General features: G+C 42.2%; 1 protein-coding gene across 1 annotated transcript in view; it reads left to right on the forward strand.

The window, feature by feature from the left end:
* The window catches only part of LOC124722223 (nose resistant to fluoxetine protein 6-like), a 157313-nt gene that overhangs the window by 110978 nt on the left and 27406 nt on the right, over positions 1-18929 (forward strand). The window contains exon 11 of the mRNA XM_047247417.1: positions 7029-7124. Within this exon, the coding sequence (XP_047103373.1) occupies positions 7029-7124 (96 nt within the window). The remainder of the gene's footprint in view (positions 1-7028; positions 7125-18929) is intronic.

The raw sequence follows: 18929 nt of genomic DNA on the forward strand, positions 1-18929 counted from the left end.
CTCAGGAGGATGTCGTCATCAGGAGAAAAAGAACTAGCGCTCTACGGATCGGAGCATGGAATGTTAGATTCTTTAATCGGACAAGTAGATTAGAAAATTGAAAAGGGAAATGGATAGACTGATGTTAGATGTAGTGGGAATCAGTGAAGTCGGTGACAGGAGGAACAGAACTTCTGAACAGGTGAATACAAGTTTGTAGGGTAATGCAGGAGTGGGTTTAAAAAAAATAGGAATGTGGGTAAGCTACTATGAACAGCTAAGTAAACGCATTACCGTAGCCGCGATAGACACGAAGCCGACGCCTACCACAGCATTACAAGTTTATATGCCTACTAGCTCCGGAGATGATGAAGAGATTGAAGAAATGTATGATGAGATAAAAGAAATTATTCAGATAGTTAAAGCAGACGAAAATTTAATTGTGATGGGGGACTGGAATTCGATAGCAGGAAGAGGTAGAGACGGAAAATAGTGGGTGCATATGGACTGGGGGAATAAAATTAAAAAGAAAGCCGCCTGGTAGAATTTTGTACAAGGCATAATTTAATCATAGCTAACACTTGGTTTAAGAATCGTAAACGAGAGTAGTATATGTGGAAGAGACGTAGAGACACCGGAAGGTTTATGATTGATTATATAATGGTAAGACAGAGATTTAGGAACCATATTTTAAATTGTAAGGTATTCCCAGGGGCAGATGTTGACTCGGACCACAATTTATTGGTTATGATCTGTAGATTAAAACCGAATAAACTGGGGAAAGGTAGGAAATTATAGGGATGGGGCCTGGGTAGGTTGAAAGAACCAAAAGTTGTTGAGAGTTTCAGAGGAAGGGTTAGGGGACGGTTGACTAGAACAGGTCAAAGGAATACAGTAAAAGACGAGTGGGTAGTCTTTAGAGATGAAATAGTGGAAGCAGCGGAGGACAAAATAGGTACAACGACAAGGCCTAATAGAAATCCTTGGATTGCACAAGAGATACTGAATTTAATTGATGAAAGGAGAAAATACAAAAATGCAGCAAATAAAGCAGGCTAAAAGGAATACAGACGTTTAGAAAATGACACTGACGAGAAGTGCATATTGGCTAAGCAGGAATGGCTAGAGGACAAATGTAAGGATTTAGAACCATATTTCACCAAGGGAAAGATAGATACCGCCTATATAAAAATTAAAGAAGCCTTAGGAAAAAAGAGTAGTTGTATGAATAAAGAGGTGAGATGGAAAACTAGTCTTAAGCAGAGAAGGAAAAGCTGAAAGGTGGAAGGGATGTATAGAGGGTCTTTACATGGGAGATGAACTTGAAGGCAATATTATAGAAAGGAAGGTGGTCGCAGATGAAGATGAGGTAGGAGATATGATATTACGAGAAGAATGTTGACAGAGCTTTGAAAGCCGAAACAAGTGGCCAGAAATAGACGATAGTCTTTGGAGAGCCAACAATAACAAAACTCTTCCATCTGGTGTGCAAGACGTATGAGACAGGCCAAATACCCTCAGAATTCAAGAAGAATGCAATAATTCCAATTTAAAAAAAAAAAACAGTTTTTGACAGTCGTGAAAGTTACCGAACTATCAGTTTAATAAGTCATTGTTGCAAAATACTAACACGAATTCTTTACAGTATCCTATCTCAGGGTATATTAGTTTAAATTTCAGAGGAAGTTAGGCAAACGTACGGTTATAGCATTTGTAGACTTAGAGAAAGCTTTTGACACTCTTGACTGTAATAATCTCTTTGAAATTCTGAAGGTAGCAGGTCTAAAATACAGAGAGCAAACTGCTATCTACAACTTTTACAGACACCAGACGGCAGTTATAGGGGTCGAGGAGCATAAACGGCAGCAGTTGCTGCTATTTCTTTGCAACTTCTGAATCAGGAAATAACTTACTTTTACAGTCTTGACTTGAATAGCTGTGGTGATGTTTAATTCCCTGATATACAGATGTAACTTCAGAGGAAGTAAATAAATTTTCTTCTTGTGAATATTTTTTCACAAAAAATCTAGAAACTAATTGCTTCGCAATCTTGTTTTTGAGACATAACTTATGCTTTTTTTAGCATTCCGAATGCACGATTCCCTTCGTATTTCACTTAAACATCGGTTCTTCATACTTTACATTCAGTGATGAAGTCATCTCGTTTTTTAAAAAAACAAGCACTAATCAAAGGATCGTTCAAACAAGTTTGTCAAAACTTGTATGATAGTTCTTGACTTTTCCCTTTTTCGGTGGTGTCTGCGTTGGGCTTTCTGAACCCGACGTAATGCTTTACTAAGAATATAACAGCAATAATATTTACACGTTAATGCTTACAATACAAAATGCGTTCAGCTTCAGCCACCTCTGGTCAATAATTAATTACACGATCAAGGTCGAGGGAGAATGCAGAATTACTATCGATTCAGAACTGCCAACCGAGAAACTCGCGTACGCGTCTCATACCAAACAGTGGCAATGGTGTAAATTTCATATGCACGTGCACGTTGGAGGCAATGGGATTCAGGTGACGGTGACGTGCAATGTTCCAAATGATTTCGAAATGCCCTGAGGGAACTTCAGGACCAGCCGCCAAGACAAACTCAGTGAACTGTGGGTATTTTTTTGGCGCGGCCGACGGCTACGCGATGAAAAAATTCGGAAGGTTTTAGCTGCATTCCTGGAGCTGAGAGATTTTAAAAAATAATCGCCTTTTTTCAGGAGAATCCCGGAAATGCGGAAGGTTGGTACCAGTAGCAGCATACAGTGTCGCTCCAACCTACTGCACTCGGAGCTTGTCCGGTATGCCACTTAAGTATTGAGACTACCAGGATGTAGCGACCGCAGTACTATCTAATACATATGTGGCCATCACAGTGAGACAGATAGAAGCAAGACAATCGGAGCTGACGCAAGAGCGTACGCGTTCCCGTTTCAGCCTGCAACATACGACGTAAATCATCGATACAAACACATCCACACGCGTGGCATTGCTCCAGCACTGAATTATCACTATGCACATAGCTGTACTGTCCGTTGCAGCAATGCAGGCAAGAGTGTGGTTATCCCTTGCTGTTGTTACCTTGACTGGCTGGCACCTGCTCGTCGCTGCGTATGATATTCTTCAAGTTACGGATTCCACATCTGCATCACTGTGGTAGTGGTATATCCATTACGAACCAGAAGTCAACATACACTAAACCTGTTTCCCAGAGTCCACTTATTCTGCTCCTTTTGAACCCAGTTACGTACTGATATTGCGCGCTTTAATGTCGAAGAGGCATACTGTAACTTGATTTATACGTTTCGAGTGTGCGATCAGATATTTCCAGTCAGACAAGCGTGACCGAACTTACGCCATTCTTTCTGGGTCTTTCAACTTTCCCAAACATTAGGGAAGAAAGAAAAGTTTATGCTGTATGAAAGTTTCTTACCTTGAACACTGAGAAAGTATTTCACGTTTTTAATAAGATTAAATAAGATATACTGTTCGATTCCCAGACCCATAGGGGATAGGATGTTGAACATGTCACAAAAACAAAAATACATAAATCATATGTACAAACGCCTGCTTCCGTAGTCGAGGCACGCCCGCGTGTGGGTGGCACTCGACGCGGAGATAAGCAGGTTCGTCTAGCGGTTCTAGGCGCGCAGTCCGGAACCGCGCGACTGCTACGGTCGCAGGTTCGAATCCTGCCTCGGGCATGGATGTGTGTGATGACCTTAGGTTAGTTAGGTTTAAGTAGTTCTAAGTTCTAGGGGACTGATGACCACAGTAGTTAAGTCCATAGTGCTCAGAGCCATTTGAACCATTTTTTAAGCAGGTTCGAGTCCTGGTGGTCGAAAATTGTCACTATCAGTATTTGGACAGCAAAGGAGGAGAAGTGGTGGAATAAGTTCCTGAGCACCAGTCTCTGTGCCAACTTCCTGGATTAAATTCCAAACCTCTCTGCAGTCTCTCATGAAGTGAGGGCATGTGATACTCTTATTAGTGATCCGTCTTTCGTATGGGGACGCTAATCTCAGCGAATCCGTTGGTGCTATTCGAGAGAAGTAGGCTATGTGCCGGCACAAGGTCTCACCCTTAGCCGGCCGCTGTGGCCGAGCGGCTCTAGGCACTTCAGTCCGGAACTGCGCTGCTGCTACGGTCGCAGGTTCGAATCCTGCCTCGTGCATGGATGTGTGTGATGTCCTTAGGTTGGTTAGGTTTAAGTAGTTCTAAGTTCTAGGGGACTGATGACCTCAGATGTTAAGTCCCATAGTGCTTAGAGCCATTTGGACCATTTTTGGTGTCACCCTTCCTCTTCCCTTCATCCAGAACAACACATACCCAACACTACCTTGGACAAACACTCATCACAGCCATCCATACGACACTGATACACATTTGACACTTCATAATAGGTCGAAAGAAGCTACTGGCAAACCACCTCGACTAGGACCTTGCCTTGAAAGGCGATGCAGCATTCCTGCATCTTCTCTCCTACGCTCATTCCCTGAGTATGGGACTACTATACCAATGTCTCTTCCGCATGTTCTAAGAGAGATAGTTCTCAATGGTGTAGAAAAAATCGGAAACTTTGTACATCTATTCCATTTACACGTTAATTAAGAGCTTACCACACCGAGCGAGGTGGCGCAGTGGTAGCACACTGGACTCCCATTCGGGAGGACGAAGGTTCAATCCCGCGTCCAACCGTCCTGATTTAGGTTTTCTGTGATTTCCCTAAATCTCCACAGGCAAATGCTGGAATGGTTCCTTTCAGAGGGCACGGCCGACTTCCTTTCCTAATCCGATGAGACCGATGACCTTGCTGTTTGGTGTCTTCCCCCAAAACAACCCAACCCGAGCTTACCAAGAAATTTAAAAGTATACGTAGTGGAAGTGCATATCATAATTCTGAGCATTGTCAAGAGCAGAAACAGTTTGCGTGACTTACACAGACAAACCGCGTTACTGCACTGAGGTTAATTGATAATACGTACATCAATTCATTCTGTTAATAATTTCACGGATTGAGTAGGAGGAGATGACTACTGAAGTCCTTTGAAATACTAACTCTTCGAAAATAGGGATTATATGTTGTAAAAAAACGCGCAGTATAACGATGAACTAGAATATAAATTCAATGGTGTGCAGCATAAACAGCAATATCCTAAAGACGACATTTTTGCAATTTAAAACGTGTACGTAAAAATGTTGCAAATATTTATTCTATTGTACACTATGTGATCAAAAGTACCCGGACACCCCCAAAAAAGCCGGCCGGAGTGGTCGAGCGGTTAAAGGCGCTACAGTCTGGAACCGAACGACCGCTACGGTCGCAGGTTCGAATCCTGCCTCGGGCATGGATGTGTGTGATGTCCTTAGGTTAGTTAGGTTTAAGTAGTTCTAAGTTCTAGAGGACTTATGACCACAGCAGTTGAGTCCCATAGTGCTCAGAGCCATTTTGAACACCCCCAAAAACATACGTTTTTCATGTTAGGTGCATTGTACTGCCACCTACTGCCATGTACTCCATATCAGCGACCTCAGTAGTCATTAGACATCGTGAGAGAGCAGAAGAGCGTTTCGCGGAACTCACGGACTTCGAACGTGGTCAGGCGATTGGGTGTCACTTGTATCATACGTTTGTAAGCGAGATTTCCACGCTTCTAAACATCCCTAGGTCCACTGTTTCCGATCTGATAGTGGATTGGAAACGTGAAAGGACACGTGCAGCATAAAAGCGTACAGGCCGACATCGTCTGTTGCCTGACAGAGAGCGCCGACATTTGAACAGGGTCGTAATGTGTAGGCAGATATCTATCCAGACCATCACACAGGAATTCCAAACTGCGTCAGGATCCACTGCAAGAACTATGACAGTAAGGCAGGAGGTGAGAAAACTTGGATTTCTTGGTCGAGCGGCTGCTCATAAGCCACACATCACGCCAGTAAATGCCAAATGACGCCTCGCCTGGTTTAAGGCGCGTAAACATTGGACGATTGAACAGTGGAAAAACGTTGTGTGGAGTGACGAATCACTGTACACAATGTGGCGATCAGATGGCAGGGTGTGGGTATGGCTAACGCCCGGCGAACGTCGTCTGCCAACGTGTGTAGTGCCAACAGTAAAATTCGGAGGCGGTGGTGTTATTGTGTGGTCGTGTTTTTCATGGAGGGGGCTTGCACCCCTCGTTGTTTTGCGTGGCATTATCACAGCACTGGCGTACATTCATGTTTTAAGCACCTTCTTCCTTCTCACTGTTGAAGAGCAATTCTCGGATGGCGACTGCATCTTTCAACACGATCGAGCACCTGTTCATAATGCACGGCCTGTGGCAGAGTGGTTACACGACAATTGCATCCTTGTAATGGACTGGCCTGAACAGAGTCCTGACTTGAATCCTATAGAACACCTTTGGGATGTTTTGGAAGGCCGACTTCGTGCCAGGCCTCACCGACCGACATCGATACCTCTCCTCAGTGGGGCACACCATAAAGAATGGACTGCCATTCCCTAAGAAACCTTCTAGCACCTGGTTGAACGTATGCCTGCGAGAGTGGAAGCCGTCATCAAGGCTAAGGGTGGTTCAAATGGCTCTGAGCACTATGGGACTTAACAGCTGTGGTCATCAGTCCCCTAGAACTTAGAACTACTTAAACCTAACTAAACTAAGGACATCACACACGTCCATGCCCGAGGCGGGATTCGAACCTGCGACCGTATCAGTCGCGCGGTTCCGGACTGCGCGCCTAGAATCGCGAGACCACCGCGGCCGGCGCTAAGGGTGGGCCAACACCATATTGAATTCCAGCGTTACCGGTGGAGGCCGCCACGAACTTGTAAGTCATTTTCAGCCAGATGTCCGGATACTTTTGATCACATAGTGTACATGTATTTATTGAATCCAAGAAAATTAATATAAAATAAAGCAAGCGCTGATTTTCGTATGTGGCAGAAATTCGAAACTCTTGTCTCTGTTTACAAATACTTGCATTAGAAGAATATAATCTTAATTAATGCAGCAAAGCAGTATGGCTGAATTAAGAATTTTTGTTTCAGGTTCTTCAGAACTGCGTGCGTAGCTTGGGCTGCCCTGCTGCTGTGTTCTTGGTCGACCACTGCGTTTATCTCGGTCCAGTACGAGTACAAAGCCAGGTACTTGCCTGTCTTCTACATGTTAAAAAGATTATAGATGTTGCTCATGTTTCCTTACTTCACAAATCTTTTTATGTGACTTCCAAGAGTGATGACTTGAGGCGCGACAGTGATATGTTACCTCACTAACCTCTCTCATTTCCGGCTTCTTGTGTTCTGGAATCACAATAATTGGTTAAAATGACAAGGAAGGATGGAACATAAAATGTATGTGTGCGTCTCTTGTATAAGATTGATTTGTGCAAACCGCATCGTGATCCAACTTATGGATCACGAGATACTGGATTTCAGTTTTGATTAAGCCCTGCAGTCAGATTTTGCTATACTGTATTTCAGTTTTGATTAAGCATTGCAATCAAATTTCGCTGTAGCACGTCACAGCTGAAGTTGCCCAGTCAACGAAGACCAAGAAAGGTCAATAGGGGATAATTTCGTGTAGTCACAAATTTTTGTACAGTGGTAGCAGGGAGTGTTATGAACAACAGACTAAAAACTCCTGACCTGTGGGGAGTGGCCGTGCGGAGGGGACATTTAAAGATCATTTTTTTTAAATTATTCTTGAATAACTCGAAAACCGCGGCTTCTAGAGAAAATATTTTCCAGTACAGTGTTAAACTACATTAACTTTCCTACAAAAAAGGTAATACTCATTTTTTCTCTAGGACCATTATAAGATTATTAAAAATAGTGTTTTAATGACATAAAGCCGGCCGGAGTGGCCGTGCGGTTCTAGGCGCTACAGTGTGGAACCGAGCGACCGCTACGGTCGCAGGTTCGAATCCTGCCTCGGGCATGGATGTGGGTGAAGTCCTTAGGTTAGTTAGGTTTAATTAGTTCTAAGTTCTAGATGACTGATGACCTCAGAAGTTAAGTCGCATAGTGCTCAGAGCCATTTGAACCATTTGAACCAATGACATAAAATTGATGTTTATTGTTAAATGAAGTGGGTTAAGAACAAATATTAAATTATGAACCATATCTAAGTGCAGTATAACTGTATTAAGAGATAAACTGTGTTCTGGACTGTGACAGGCTGAAGGGAGAACGGGAGTGGGTGGTGGTGGAGAGGATAGACGCGTGAGGTAAGGCAGGTCGCCGTATTGCGGTCATACACTTCCCTCCTCTGTAGATCTGAAGAGCGAGCAAGCGAGTCCTCAATTTCATTACTCCGCTAAAGGGTGTGGCGCGTAAATCCGGACAAATGAAACGTTTTTAAAATCAAATTTAGTAAAACAAGATACAAATGAGAATGAAAATATTTTTACATATAAGTAGTGGTATCTTTCAAGAGTAACATTACTCGATGTAACCCCTGTCAACCGCAATGGGCGCCTCCAATCTTGTCTTGAAGCGATCGCACACACTCTTTAAAACAGTGCTACCCATATTCGCGAACGCTGCCTCGATAGCGGTGTTTACAGATGCGACATTAGGGTGGCTCATCTTATTGGTAACTCTTTCGACTACACACTAAACATAGTAGTTGAGGGGGTTCAAGTACAGGCTGCCAGAACTCCTTTGACCAGAACATGTCAACGTTATCCGAGAACCAAAGGCTAAATGGCTCGAATGAGGTCGTCCTCTACCATATTGCTCCTGACATTCAATGCTGACGCCAATTTCCTCAGCGATTGTCCAGAGTCCTCCGAAATCAGCGCCTGAGCCTTTTCGATGACTGCTCCAATTCGTGACATGCGTTTCCTTGAATGAGGTTTCTCGCCAGGGTAGAAGAACCTTCCCCAGACTTCTCCGAAGCTTTGTACTTGCCCACAATATCGTAAACAGTTGATCTCGGGTACCTGAAGAATCGAACTATGAGGGTTGCCCAGAAAGAAAGAACCGCATTTTTTTCTTCAACAATTCTTTATTGAACATAATGAGAATACCACACGAAAGAATGGTATTTCATCTACGCATCATGTTCTTCCACGTAATCTCCATCCCATTCTATGGCCCTCCTCCAGCGCGAAACAAGGGCGTGTATGCCCTGTCGGTACCAATCCTTGTCCTGGTGGCAGAGCCAGTGTTCATTGTGTGAACTTCATTTGCTGATTGACAGATGCAGCAGTAACTGCAAGGTCGTAGCCGTCCGGGGTGGCCGAGAGGTTCTAGGCGCTACAGTCTGGAACCGCGCGACCGCTACGGTCGCGGGTTCGAATCCTGACTCGGGCATGGATGTGTGTGATGTCCTTAGGTTAGTTAGGTTTAAGTAGTTCTAAGTTCTAGGGGACTGATGACCTTAGAAGTTAAGTCCCATAGTGCTCAGAGCCATTTGAACCATTTTGAGCAAGGTCGTAATGCGTCCGTCCTCGCGAATGACAACAACAGCTCGCTACAACATGTCGGGTTTAATAGCCGTGGATGGTCTCCCCGACCGCTGCAAATCGTGGAGCTCTGCCAAACCACCTTATGATGACCTCACCCTCCGTGTCCAGCGACAAAGTATACTTCTGTCGACAGCAGATGTTCCATAAACTTTTCACAAGCGATTGTGAGTATTCGCCACAGTTTCTTTCTCTGCAGTGAAAAATTCAATGACGGCACGTTGCTTGTAACGTACTTCTACAGACGCCATTTTGAAACTGTCCTGCAGCTACGCTATCTGTCGGAAGTGACGGAAACTTAGCGCTCTCACTCAAGAGACTTCAAATAATATATACGTAACGATTCGAATTCGTAGCATTGTTTTTGACTGAAAAACAAAATGCGGTGGATTACTTTCCGGGCAACCCTCGTATTTTAGTGGGCTAACGCCCAGGACGAAGACTTCCGATAACTGCGGCTCTTCGGTTGTAGTCTGTACTTGTCCGTAACATCTCGGCCATTTTGAGGTTCTGATTGTTTACTAGATGCCTATGGCTTTCAAGAGCACTAATCGCGACCTCCGGCGGAACTGCGATGTGGAGCGAAACTCAAATTGAAATTTGTTCGGATTTAAGAGCCGCATCCTGCACCAGATGTAGAAGTATGAAACCGGAATTTGGTTGCAATAATCACACATCTGTATTTTGAAACTGATAAAAAATATTTTATTCAGAATAATCTCCATTGCTATTTATTCATTTCTCCCACCTCTCCTGCAGGCTATGTACGTCAAGCCGAAAAAACAGTTCTTCTTTTGAAGCGAACCAGTTAGCATGCATTTTCATACGAATTAAAGTGTTGTTCAGCGAGAGCGTGTCCCAGTGATGCAAATAGATGATAACCGGACGGAGCCAAGGCTGCAGAATAAGCCGCATGCCCTAGCATTTCCCAACTGAACGCCTCGATCGCGTCCCTGACTTTGTGTTGCGTTTTTCCGTATTCCGGTCGTTTTTCACGTAATGTACGACATAAATCTATCATTTGCTGTTGGTAGCGATCAGTGCTCATAATAAAAGGCACCCTTATGATCCCACCGAACACAGAGCATTGTCTTCTTTCCAAAGAGATTTGGTCATGCAGTGAATGTCGATGGTGTGCCTGGATTCACCCATGATTTATGACGCTTAGGATTCTCAGAATATATGTTTTTCATCACCTGTCACTATTCGGCGAAGATACGGCTTTCTTTTGTATCTGGCGAGCAGCATTTCACAAGTGGTTTTTCGATTTGCTTGCTGTCTTTCTTCAGTTCATGCGAAACCCATTTTCCCACTTTCTGCACCTTTCCCGTTACTTTCAACCGTACAGAAACGGCTTTCTGTGTTACATTCAATAGTTCCGCGAGTTCCTGTTGAGTTTGACTATTATCTTCACCCAGTAAGGCCTGCAATTCGTTGTCTTCTAATTTTCTCGGTGGTTTCCCTCGCTCGTAGTATCTCACGTCAAAATCACCACTTTTGAATTTTTTGAACCATTCGGAACACTTTGTTTTCCCAAGAGCATAATTGCCGAAAGCGTCGACAAGTATTCGATGCGATTCTGCAGCAGTTGTCTTCAAATGATAACAGAAAACCAATGCTGTCCGCAAACCGTAGTTCGTAAGCACAAAACTCGACATGTTTACGGGCTTGAAACACATACCGATGTATGGAACTTGGGTTACTGTGTGCTGACATTCGTCCTCCGGAGGCTGAACCGCACAATAACCCTGAAACAGTGGTTCAGTGTGGGGCGGCGGAGACGTGAAGTGGACTGCGGTAGTCGTCGTGAGGTTATGGACCACTGCGGCTGCTGCGGGGACAAAGCGTCTCCGTCGTTTCTAGGCCCCCGGTTAACATACAATATAATACAATCAGATGTAGCCTCCACCACACACCGTCAAACGGGAAATTGATGAAGTTGTAGATGTAGATAATCTGTTGTAATGCATTACTTGATTTATGTTGAAATATTTGAAATTCCATAACAACATAGATGATCTAGTTCTGTTACAGACGGAGCAAATTTATGCTCTGGGTCTCTTAAGATGTTGGGAGAACTGGGGCTAGGATAGTGCAGTTGATACCCTTCATGCCGTATTGAAGCCGTTGAGAATGGAGACAATGAAATCAAAATTGTTGGGTATATTTTACCAGCGTGTTTCACTTGGGACAGGCTCTTCAATGTGGTAGACAGTTTAGTGGAAAAGAAACACGCCAGGTTGTCTGTACTCTCCGTCGCCCGTAATTCATAAGACGAGCTGCGGAAAGGTGGATATAACTTTGTGAAACACCCTGTAGTCGCATTTTGTGACGTAGTGGTGTAGAAACATTGGTGGCGCGCCTGGTCGCTCTTCAGTCTACAGACATGCAAATGAGGGAAATAGATGAATACAATCCGGCAACCGGTCACGCGTCTATCCTCCCACTCCCCCCCCCCTTTCCCTACCCTCTCCACCCTATACAACAGCACAACTCAATTTCTCCCTTATACGGTTCTACTACACATACATGAGTACCACTTCATTTAATAATAAGCATAAAGTTTATACCATTGAAACACTATGTTTAATAATCTTTGATTTTTCCATCCCCTGCAACTTGGAAGCTTTTAGTCCTAGAGAAAAAATGAATAAGACCCTTTTTGTAGGAAAGCTAATGTAGTTTAAGATCTTCACTAGAAGCCGCATTTCTCGAGTTATTAAAGAAAAACATTAAAAAGTGACATTTAAACGCCCCCTCCCTCCCGCACACTCATACTCCTATGACCAGAATTTTTAATATGCTGTATATGTCACCACCTCCTATCATTGTAAAAAAAAAAATTGCGACTACACTAATTTTTTCTCCTAATTTTCCTTCGTTGACTAGGCTAAAGACAACCATTGTCGAGTGACGGTCAACTGAACACTCGAGAATGCCCAAGTCATCATGGCGGGGGTTCGGAGCATGGCGTCGGAAAATTTCTGCAGCGCTGGCGTAAGAACTAACAGTCAGATGCAGTTTGTAGGGCAGAGGCCCCATAGCAACAATCAGGCGGACCCATCCCAAGACCTGAACCCAGGGAAAATAAAAATAGTCCATCTGAAGAGCCAGCTAGAGGGTAAAATTATTTGAAGTGGCATTCAAAAAGAATCTCCACTGGAGGAACCAATGTAGGACTCTTATGTTATTCGGAGCGAAATTAGTAAAGTGGATGGTCTGACATCACAGAAGCTCGAAAAGTTATAAATAGTGGATGACATACCAAATGCTGCAATGCAATAAGCCATCATTTTTCTCAGTAGGAAGTACGTAAAACTTTGTATGCCCACAATGACATCAGTTCTAAGAGATGACAGCTGCAAATGGTCTTCAAGTTCCCGAACATAACCATTTGCAATCAGAGGATCCAGTCCATTCCATGTAAAGACAGCCCACACCATTATGGAGCCACCACGAGCTTGCACAGTGCCTTGTTGACAACTTCGGTCCATGGCTTTGTGAGGTCCTCGCCACACTCGAAACCTACCATCAGCTCTCACCAACTGAAATCAGGACTCTTCTGACCAGGCCACGGTTTTCCAATCGTCTAGGATCCAAGCGATACAGTCCCGAGACCAGTAGAAGCGCTGCAAGCGGTATCGTGCTGTTAACAAAGGTAATCGCGTCGATCGTGTGCTGGCATAGCCCATTACCGCCAAATTTCGCCCCACTGTCCTAACGGATACGTTCGTCGAATGTCCCAGATTGATTTCTGCGGTTATTTCACGCTGTGTTGCTTGTCTGTTAGCACTGACAACTTAACGCAAACGCCGTTGCTGTCGCTCGTTAAGCGAAGGCCGCCGGCCACTGTGTTATATGTAGTGAGAGGTAGTGCCAGAAATTTGGTATTCTCGTTACATTCCTGACAATGTGTATCTTGAAACATTGGCCGCGCGGGATTAGCCGAGCGGTCAAAGGCGATGCAGCCATGGACTGTGCGGCTGATCCCAGCGGAGGTTCGAGTCCTCCCTCGGGCATGGGTGTGTGTGTTTGCCCTTAGGATAATTTAGGTTAAGTAGTGTGTAAGCTTAGGGACTGATGACCTTAGCAGTTAAGTCCCATATGATTTCACACATATTTGAACATTTTTGAAATATTGAATTTCCTAACGATTTCCGAAAGAGAGTGTCCCAAGTTTCTACCCTCAACTACCATTCCGCGTTCAAGAGGTCCATTAATTTCCGTTGTGCGGCCATAATCACGTCGGAAACTTTATCACATGAATCATGTGAGTGCACTGCCCTTTTATACCTTGTGTACGCGCTATTCCCGCCATGACTTTTATCACCACAGTGTAAAACGACTCCAATCTTTATGAAATGGTCTCGTGCACTTTCTACTTGCAAATCTCCAATGAAGTCATCTATGGAGGTTCGCCCCAAAATACTATAGGGTTCAAGTGTTAAGAAACGATTGCATATTTCCTAAAGAGAATGTCTAAGAAATACAGAACAAGATAAAACTTAATCTCAAGAATTTCTTTCAAGAAAATGATTTAAAAGTCTGTTTTATGTAGGTTTTTAACAAGGTCGCAACTGGAACTTTTTTATGGCTGCTTATAAGTCACCGTTCGTCTTCCAAAATATTAAAAATACCCCCAGGTCTTAGTAAGACATCCCAGACATACTTCATATCAGTACTCCCTCAGTAGCCGAGATCGCTGACGCACGCCTCTACAGTGGCTGTTAACCCCGAGGCAACCGAGTCGAATCATACAGTATTTGACCGGCAAGAGATGCGCCAGGTGGTGACGTATAGTTCCTGACCACCAGAATTTGCATCAGTGACCTAGGTTAAATTCCAAACGTCTCCGCAGTGTTGCATCAGTCGGATGGGGATGTTGATCTCGGCAGTCCCCCATTCGAGAAGAGTAGGCCACGAGAGTAAATAAAAAAGCAAGAAAAAATGTTTGTTTCCTAAACAGCTCAGCTTCCTTCTCAACATAGTCTCGTTTGAGAGATATACACTTGGTCCAGCGATCCTACAGCTTTTTCACCCTTTCGGAAAAATAGGTTCCGTCAAACGCTGTAAAATACTCGTTGACTGCAACTATCGCTTCCTCATTTGATGAAAATATCTTCCCAGATAGCTTAAGTTCCAGGTTAGGAAACAGAAGGAAGCCACTTGGGGGCTAAGTCTGGTGAAAAGAGTGTTTGAGGAACCAATATAAAGCCCAGTTCATGGACTTTCACCGTTTTTATCGCTGATATGTGGGATGGTGCATTGTCCTGACGAATAATCACGTTTTTAAGTGCCAACCTCGACCTTTTTGCAGCCTATTCAGATTTCAAACGATCCAGCAATGAAACATAATATGGTCCAGTTATGGTTCTGTCTTTTTCCAAGTAATCTACGAGGATTGTTCCTTGCAAATCACAACAAACAGTGGCCATCACCTTACCAGCTGATAAAACGGTCTTTGCATTCTATAGTGCACTTTCAGCAGCTTTTGTCCCTTGTTCTGACTGCCGTTTTGGCTCCGGTGTGTAATGGTGGATCCAGGTTTCATCAACAGTCGCATATCGGTGCAGAAGGCCTTGCAGATTACGACTAAACAATGCAAAACACTGTGTTGAAATGTTCTCCCAGGTGTGCTTTCAGCTGACTGTGAGCAATAGCGAAACCCACCTCGCACACAGCTTCTTCATAGCCTGTTCTCCATGCAGGATATCATGCACTCACTCAGCTGAGATGACTACAGTCTCAGCAATCTCACAAATTTTAATTCGGTGCTCTTACCTTACCATATCATGGATTTTATCAATGTTTTCCTTTGTGGTGACCTCAGTTAATTGGACAGCCAGAGTGCGCTTCATCTTTGGTGCTTGTCCGACCACGTTACAATTCATGAATACAAAAGTAAATGGTCTTTAGTGATGGCACAGAGTCTGTGTGAACTTCATCCAGACTCTTTTGATTTGTGCAGCACTCCAACCTTTCTCCATTTTAAATCACAGTCAACACACTGACCAATTAAGATGACTGTCAACAATGAAGTGTATGCTGTACATTATTGAAATATTTTGTATTATCCTTGGAATAATAAAGCTTACCAACCATGAAGGCGCAACAAAATGTTCCATTCTTTCATGAAAACTTACCAGACCTATCAAACCACCCTTAATTGTTTCTTTAAAAAAATACATAAAAATAAAAACTTAGAAATGTTCAGAAGTAATCATATATACAAATTAATTTGTGATGTAAAATTGAAATGACCCAGATCACATCATTACAATCTACTGTGCAAAATGATCCATGGTACATGAACCTAACTAAATAATTCTGCTGAGTGTTTGTGGCTACAATGGGCAGGTGTGGTCTCATTGTTTATTTTTATGATGATGAAAGAAGGGAGAGGGTGAAATCTGACACTGGCGCATAACATACTCCTCTTTAATAGCAGACTGCTGAGATCAGCATCCCCATCTGACAGACAGATTGGTGTCAATGGTGTCGTATGCCCTCACTCCATGTGACACTGCAGAGACATTTGGATTTAACTCTGGACACTACTGATGATGTGCAATTCGTCTCCTAAGACATCCTAGACATGTCAGTACTGCCTCCATATCCAAGGTCACTAACACACACCTCTACAGTGGGGTTCAATTTGGAGGTAGCTGGTTCAAATCATGGTCAGTATTTGGCTGGCAAGGTGTGTAAGAGGTGTTGATATAAAGTTACTGATTACCATACTTTGCAGCTTTGTCCTGTGTTTAATTCAAAAAGTATCCACAGTGTCATGTGGAGTGAGTCCATATGACAATATTGATTGTGATTTCTCCATCAGATGGGGACGATGAACTTGGTGGTCCTGTCTGTATACATACCCATTACAGCCACATACGCTTAGCAGATTCCCTTATGGTACAAGTCTAACACACCATGAGAAAAGCAGCCATTGTACATGTAGGAAGAAAACGCTTTCGAATTAGATGGCTGAAACTCGCATTATGGTCTCTCAGCCAATTCCACATGATTCTACCCTTCCTCTCTCGGTTAGCAGTTTCCAACCTTTATGAAATCATTACTGTTACACTACATCAAATATCAGTGAATGGCCCCAATCAATTTTGGGATATCACCAAACTATTAATGCTCCTACTTTTAAATTGGCAGCTGATTAACAATACTTAATTAAATGTAAATTAAATAAAACTCAAGTTCTATTTAGATTTTTTGCTAAAGTAAAAAATGATGAGTTGATGAGACTGTTGGTTCTGCCAATTCCAAATGCTTCTTTTTTTTATATCTAGTCTGTTTGTTGTCAGCTAATGCACATCGCAAGTCACACACAATGTTCATCCAGCTCTACATGTGTCTTTGGATTGCTACCATAATTGAAAGCTGAAGGTTTACTTTAACACCTGTAGATTGTGGCAAAGAGAATCACTATTCTTACAAGTTCTTCCAATAGTAAAAGCTACTAGCCATTGGTCATTCATCAAATTAATACAGTTCTTTTTTTACAAATTCCATTTTTAATTTATTGTCTTTGTGAAGTTCAAGAAATTGTAATTTTGCTTGACATTTACCATCCTAAAATATTGCTTTACTAACCAAAAATGATTTTAGATCCCAGACATGTACTTGTCAATTTTCCATTCAGGAAAATAGTTTCTGTTAGAATCTATTAGGGGATAGAGTTGTAGCCTTCCTTAGTACACTTTTCGGATTTTCACCTATAGCCAGCCAGCCCTGTAATGGAAGTTTAATATATTTTCTTACCCGGTGTTTATATGATGACATTTAATTTTTATTTACTGCAGTTTTTTTTTGTAAAATTTCAAAAAATACTTTAGGAAATTAAGGTTTCCCAAGGGTGAAAACATGTTCTAAGGTACAACGTGGCCATGTGCCTAGGAGCATATATTTGACCGAAGTTTCAGCCATTGAAATCAAGAAAACCTTGTCAATACATATTTAATAGTCTATCTGTATCTTTATACTCTTCTACACGCCAGTAATCAGTAAATGAAATCAAACTAAGTGGAAATATTATCAAAACTAGTTAAGAGTTAAATACATTTTGAAATACATGCTATTGGAAACTAACACAAATTTTCACTTTCAAGACAGGTAAAATTGTTCAGGTATTAAAGAAACTCAGTTCATTCACAAGTATCATATGTTTCATGGTAAAATACCTCCTGTTTCATGGCACAAGATGTTGTTTGCCTGCATAATATGGCTTAACTGTCCACAGGTTACATAAAAAGTTCTAAAAATATACAACATTTTACTCATCATAAAATTCTGTACCAGTACATGAAGAATTGAAATATATACCAAATAACTTTAATATTTTATATAGCACTTACATGTGTAGAACATGAACTACAACTTCTGCACAAAATACAGCTCATTTGCAACAGCAACAAAGACTTTAGAAAATGGTGGAAACTGCTTATAGCGACCTCTAGTGTGCATTCCTTTGTGCAATTCTAAAATCAGTCAGTAGACTAAAGTAAGGACCAAAAAACATTATGTGTTCCTTGGTGCACTATCCTCTAGGTACAACACTCTCCCCTTCTAATGACAAATGGTGACTACAATCCTGGACGTATAGCAAATATAAACACAAGTGTAAAAATAGCCTACTGTGCCTTTAGTAAATCGAATAAGTTTTCAAAAGAAGCTCCAATGTAATGAAACTGAAAGTTTACAGCCAGTGTCCATTACCAGTTTTGACTTATATCAGTAACAAATTGATTTTTTACATGAAAACCATTCATAGATTAGGGGTTGCTATGTGAACAGTTGAGAAATGTGTGTTGAAAATTGTTATTAGAGTTGGGAAAACAGATTAAAAGATTAGAGAACAGACTTGTGTGGGTGATTTAATTATGACTGTAATGAAGTAATGTGGAGATGGGTGATACTTCTAGCTGGACAGATGGGTGACAAAGTCCAAAGGAAGTTCTTTACTGGATTTCAAGAAATGAGAAAAGGCTGAGAATACAACCTAATGGATGATGGATGGTACAGCAATCAAGTTATAAAACACACAAGAGTGAGAATGGACGTGTATTTCTGATTTTAGCATTCCAACTAGGTGTGACAGTAATTAGTCAGAACTTTGTCACTTAAACTTGATTCCTCATACCCTTTTATCGAGCTGTATGCTTGTTTTCTTAAACTACTCTTTTAAAATAATTTTAAATATACTGTAAGGAACAGAATCAGCCATTTCTGGGAGCCTCTTATAAAAGCTGAGGCCAAGATATTTGTGTCTGTTAAGAACCTTAGCTAGCCTACTGTTGGGTAAATCAATTTACCCTCCAGTTTTTGTGTTTTGTTAGTGTATTGACATCCTAAGGTTAAAAGCGCTTAAATAGTCTTTAACACTGAGGAGTCAACTATACATATAGAGGCTACAGACCACCATAATAATAAGCTCTTTGAAATGATCTTTACATATCTCTTATGAGTCTGT

This window comes from Schistocerca piceifrons, chromosome X, assembly GCF_021461385.2.
Source record: "Schistocerca piceifrons isolate TAMUIC-IGC-003096 chromosome X, iqSchPice1.1, whole genome shotgun sequence".
Classification (NCBI taxonomy): Eukaryota; Metazoa; Arthropoda; class Insecta; order Orthoptera; family Acrididae; genus Schistocerca; species Schistocerca piceifrons.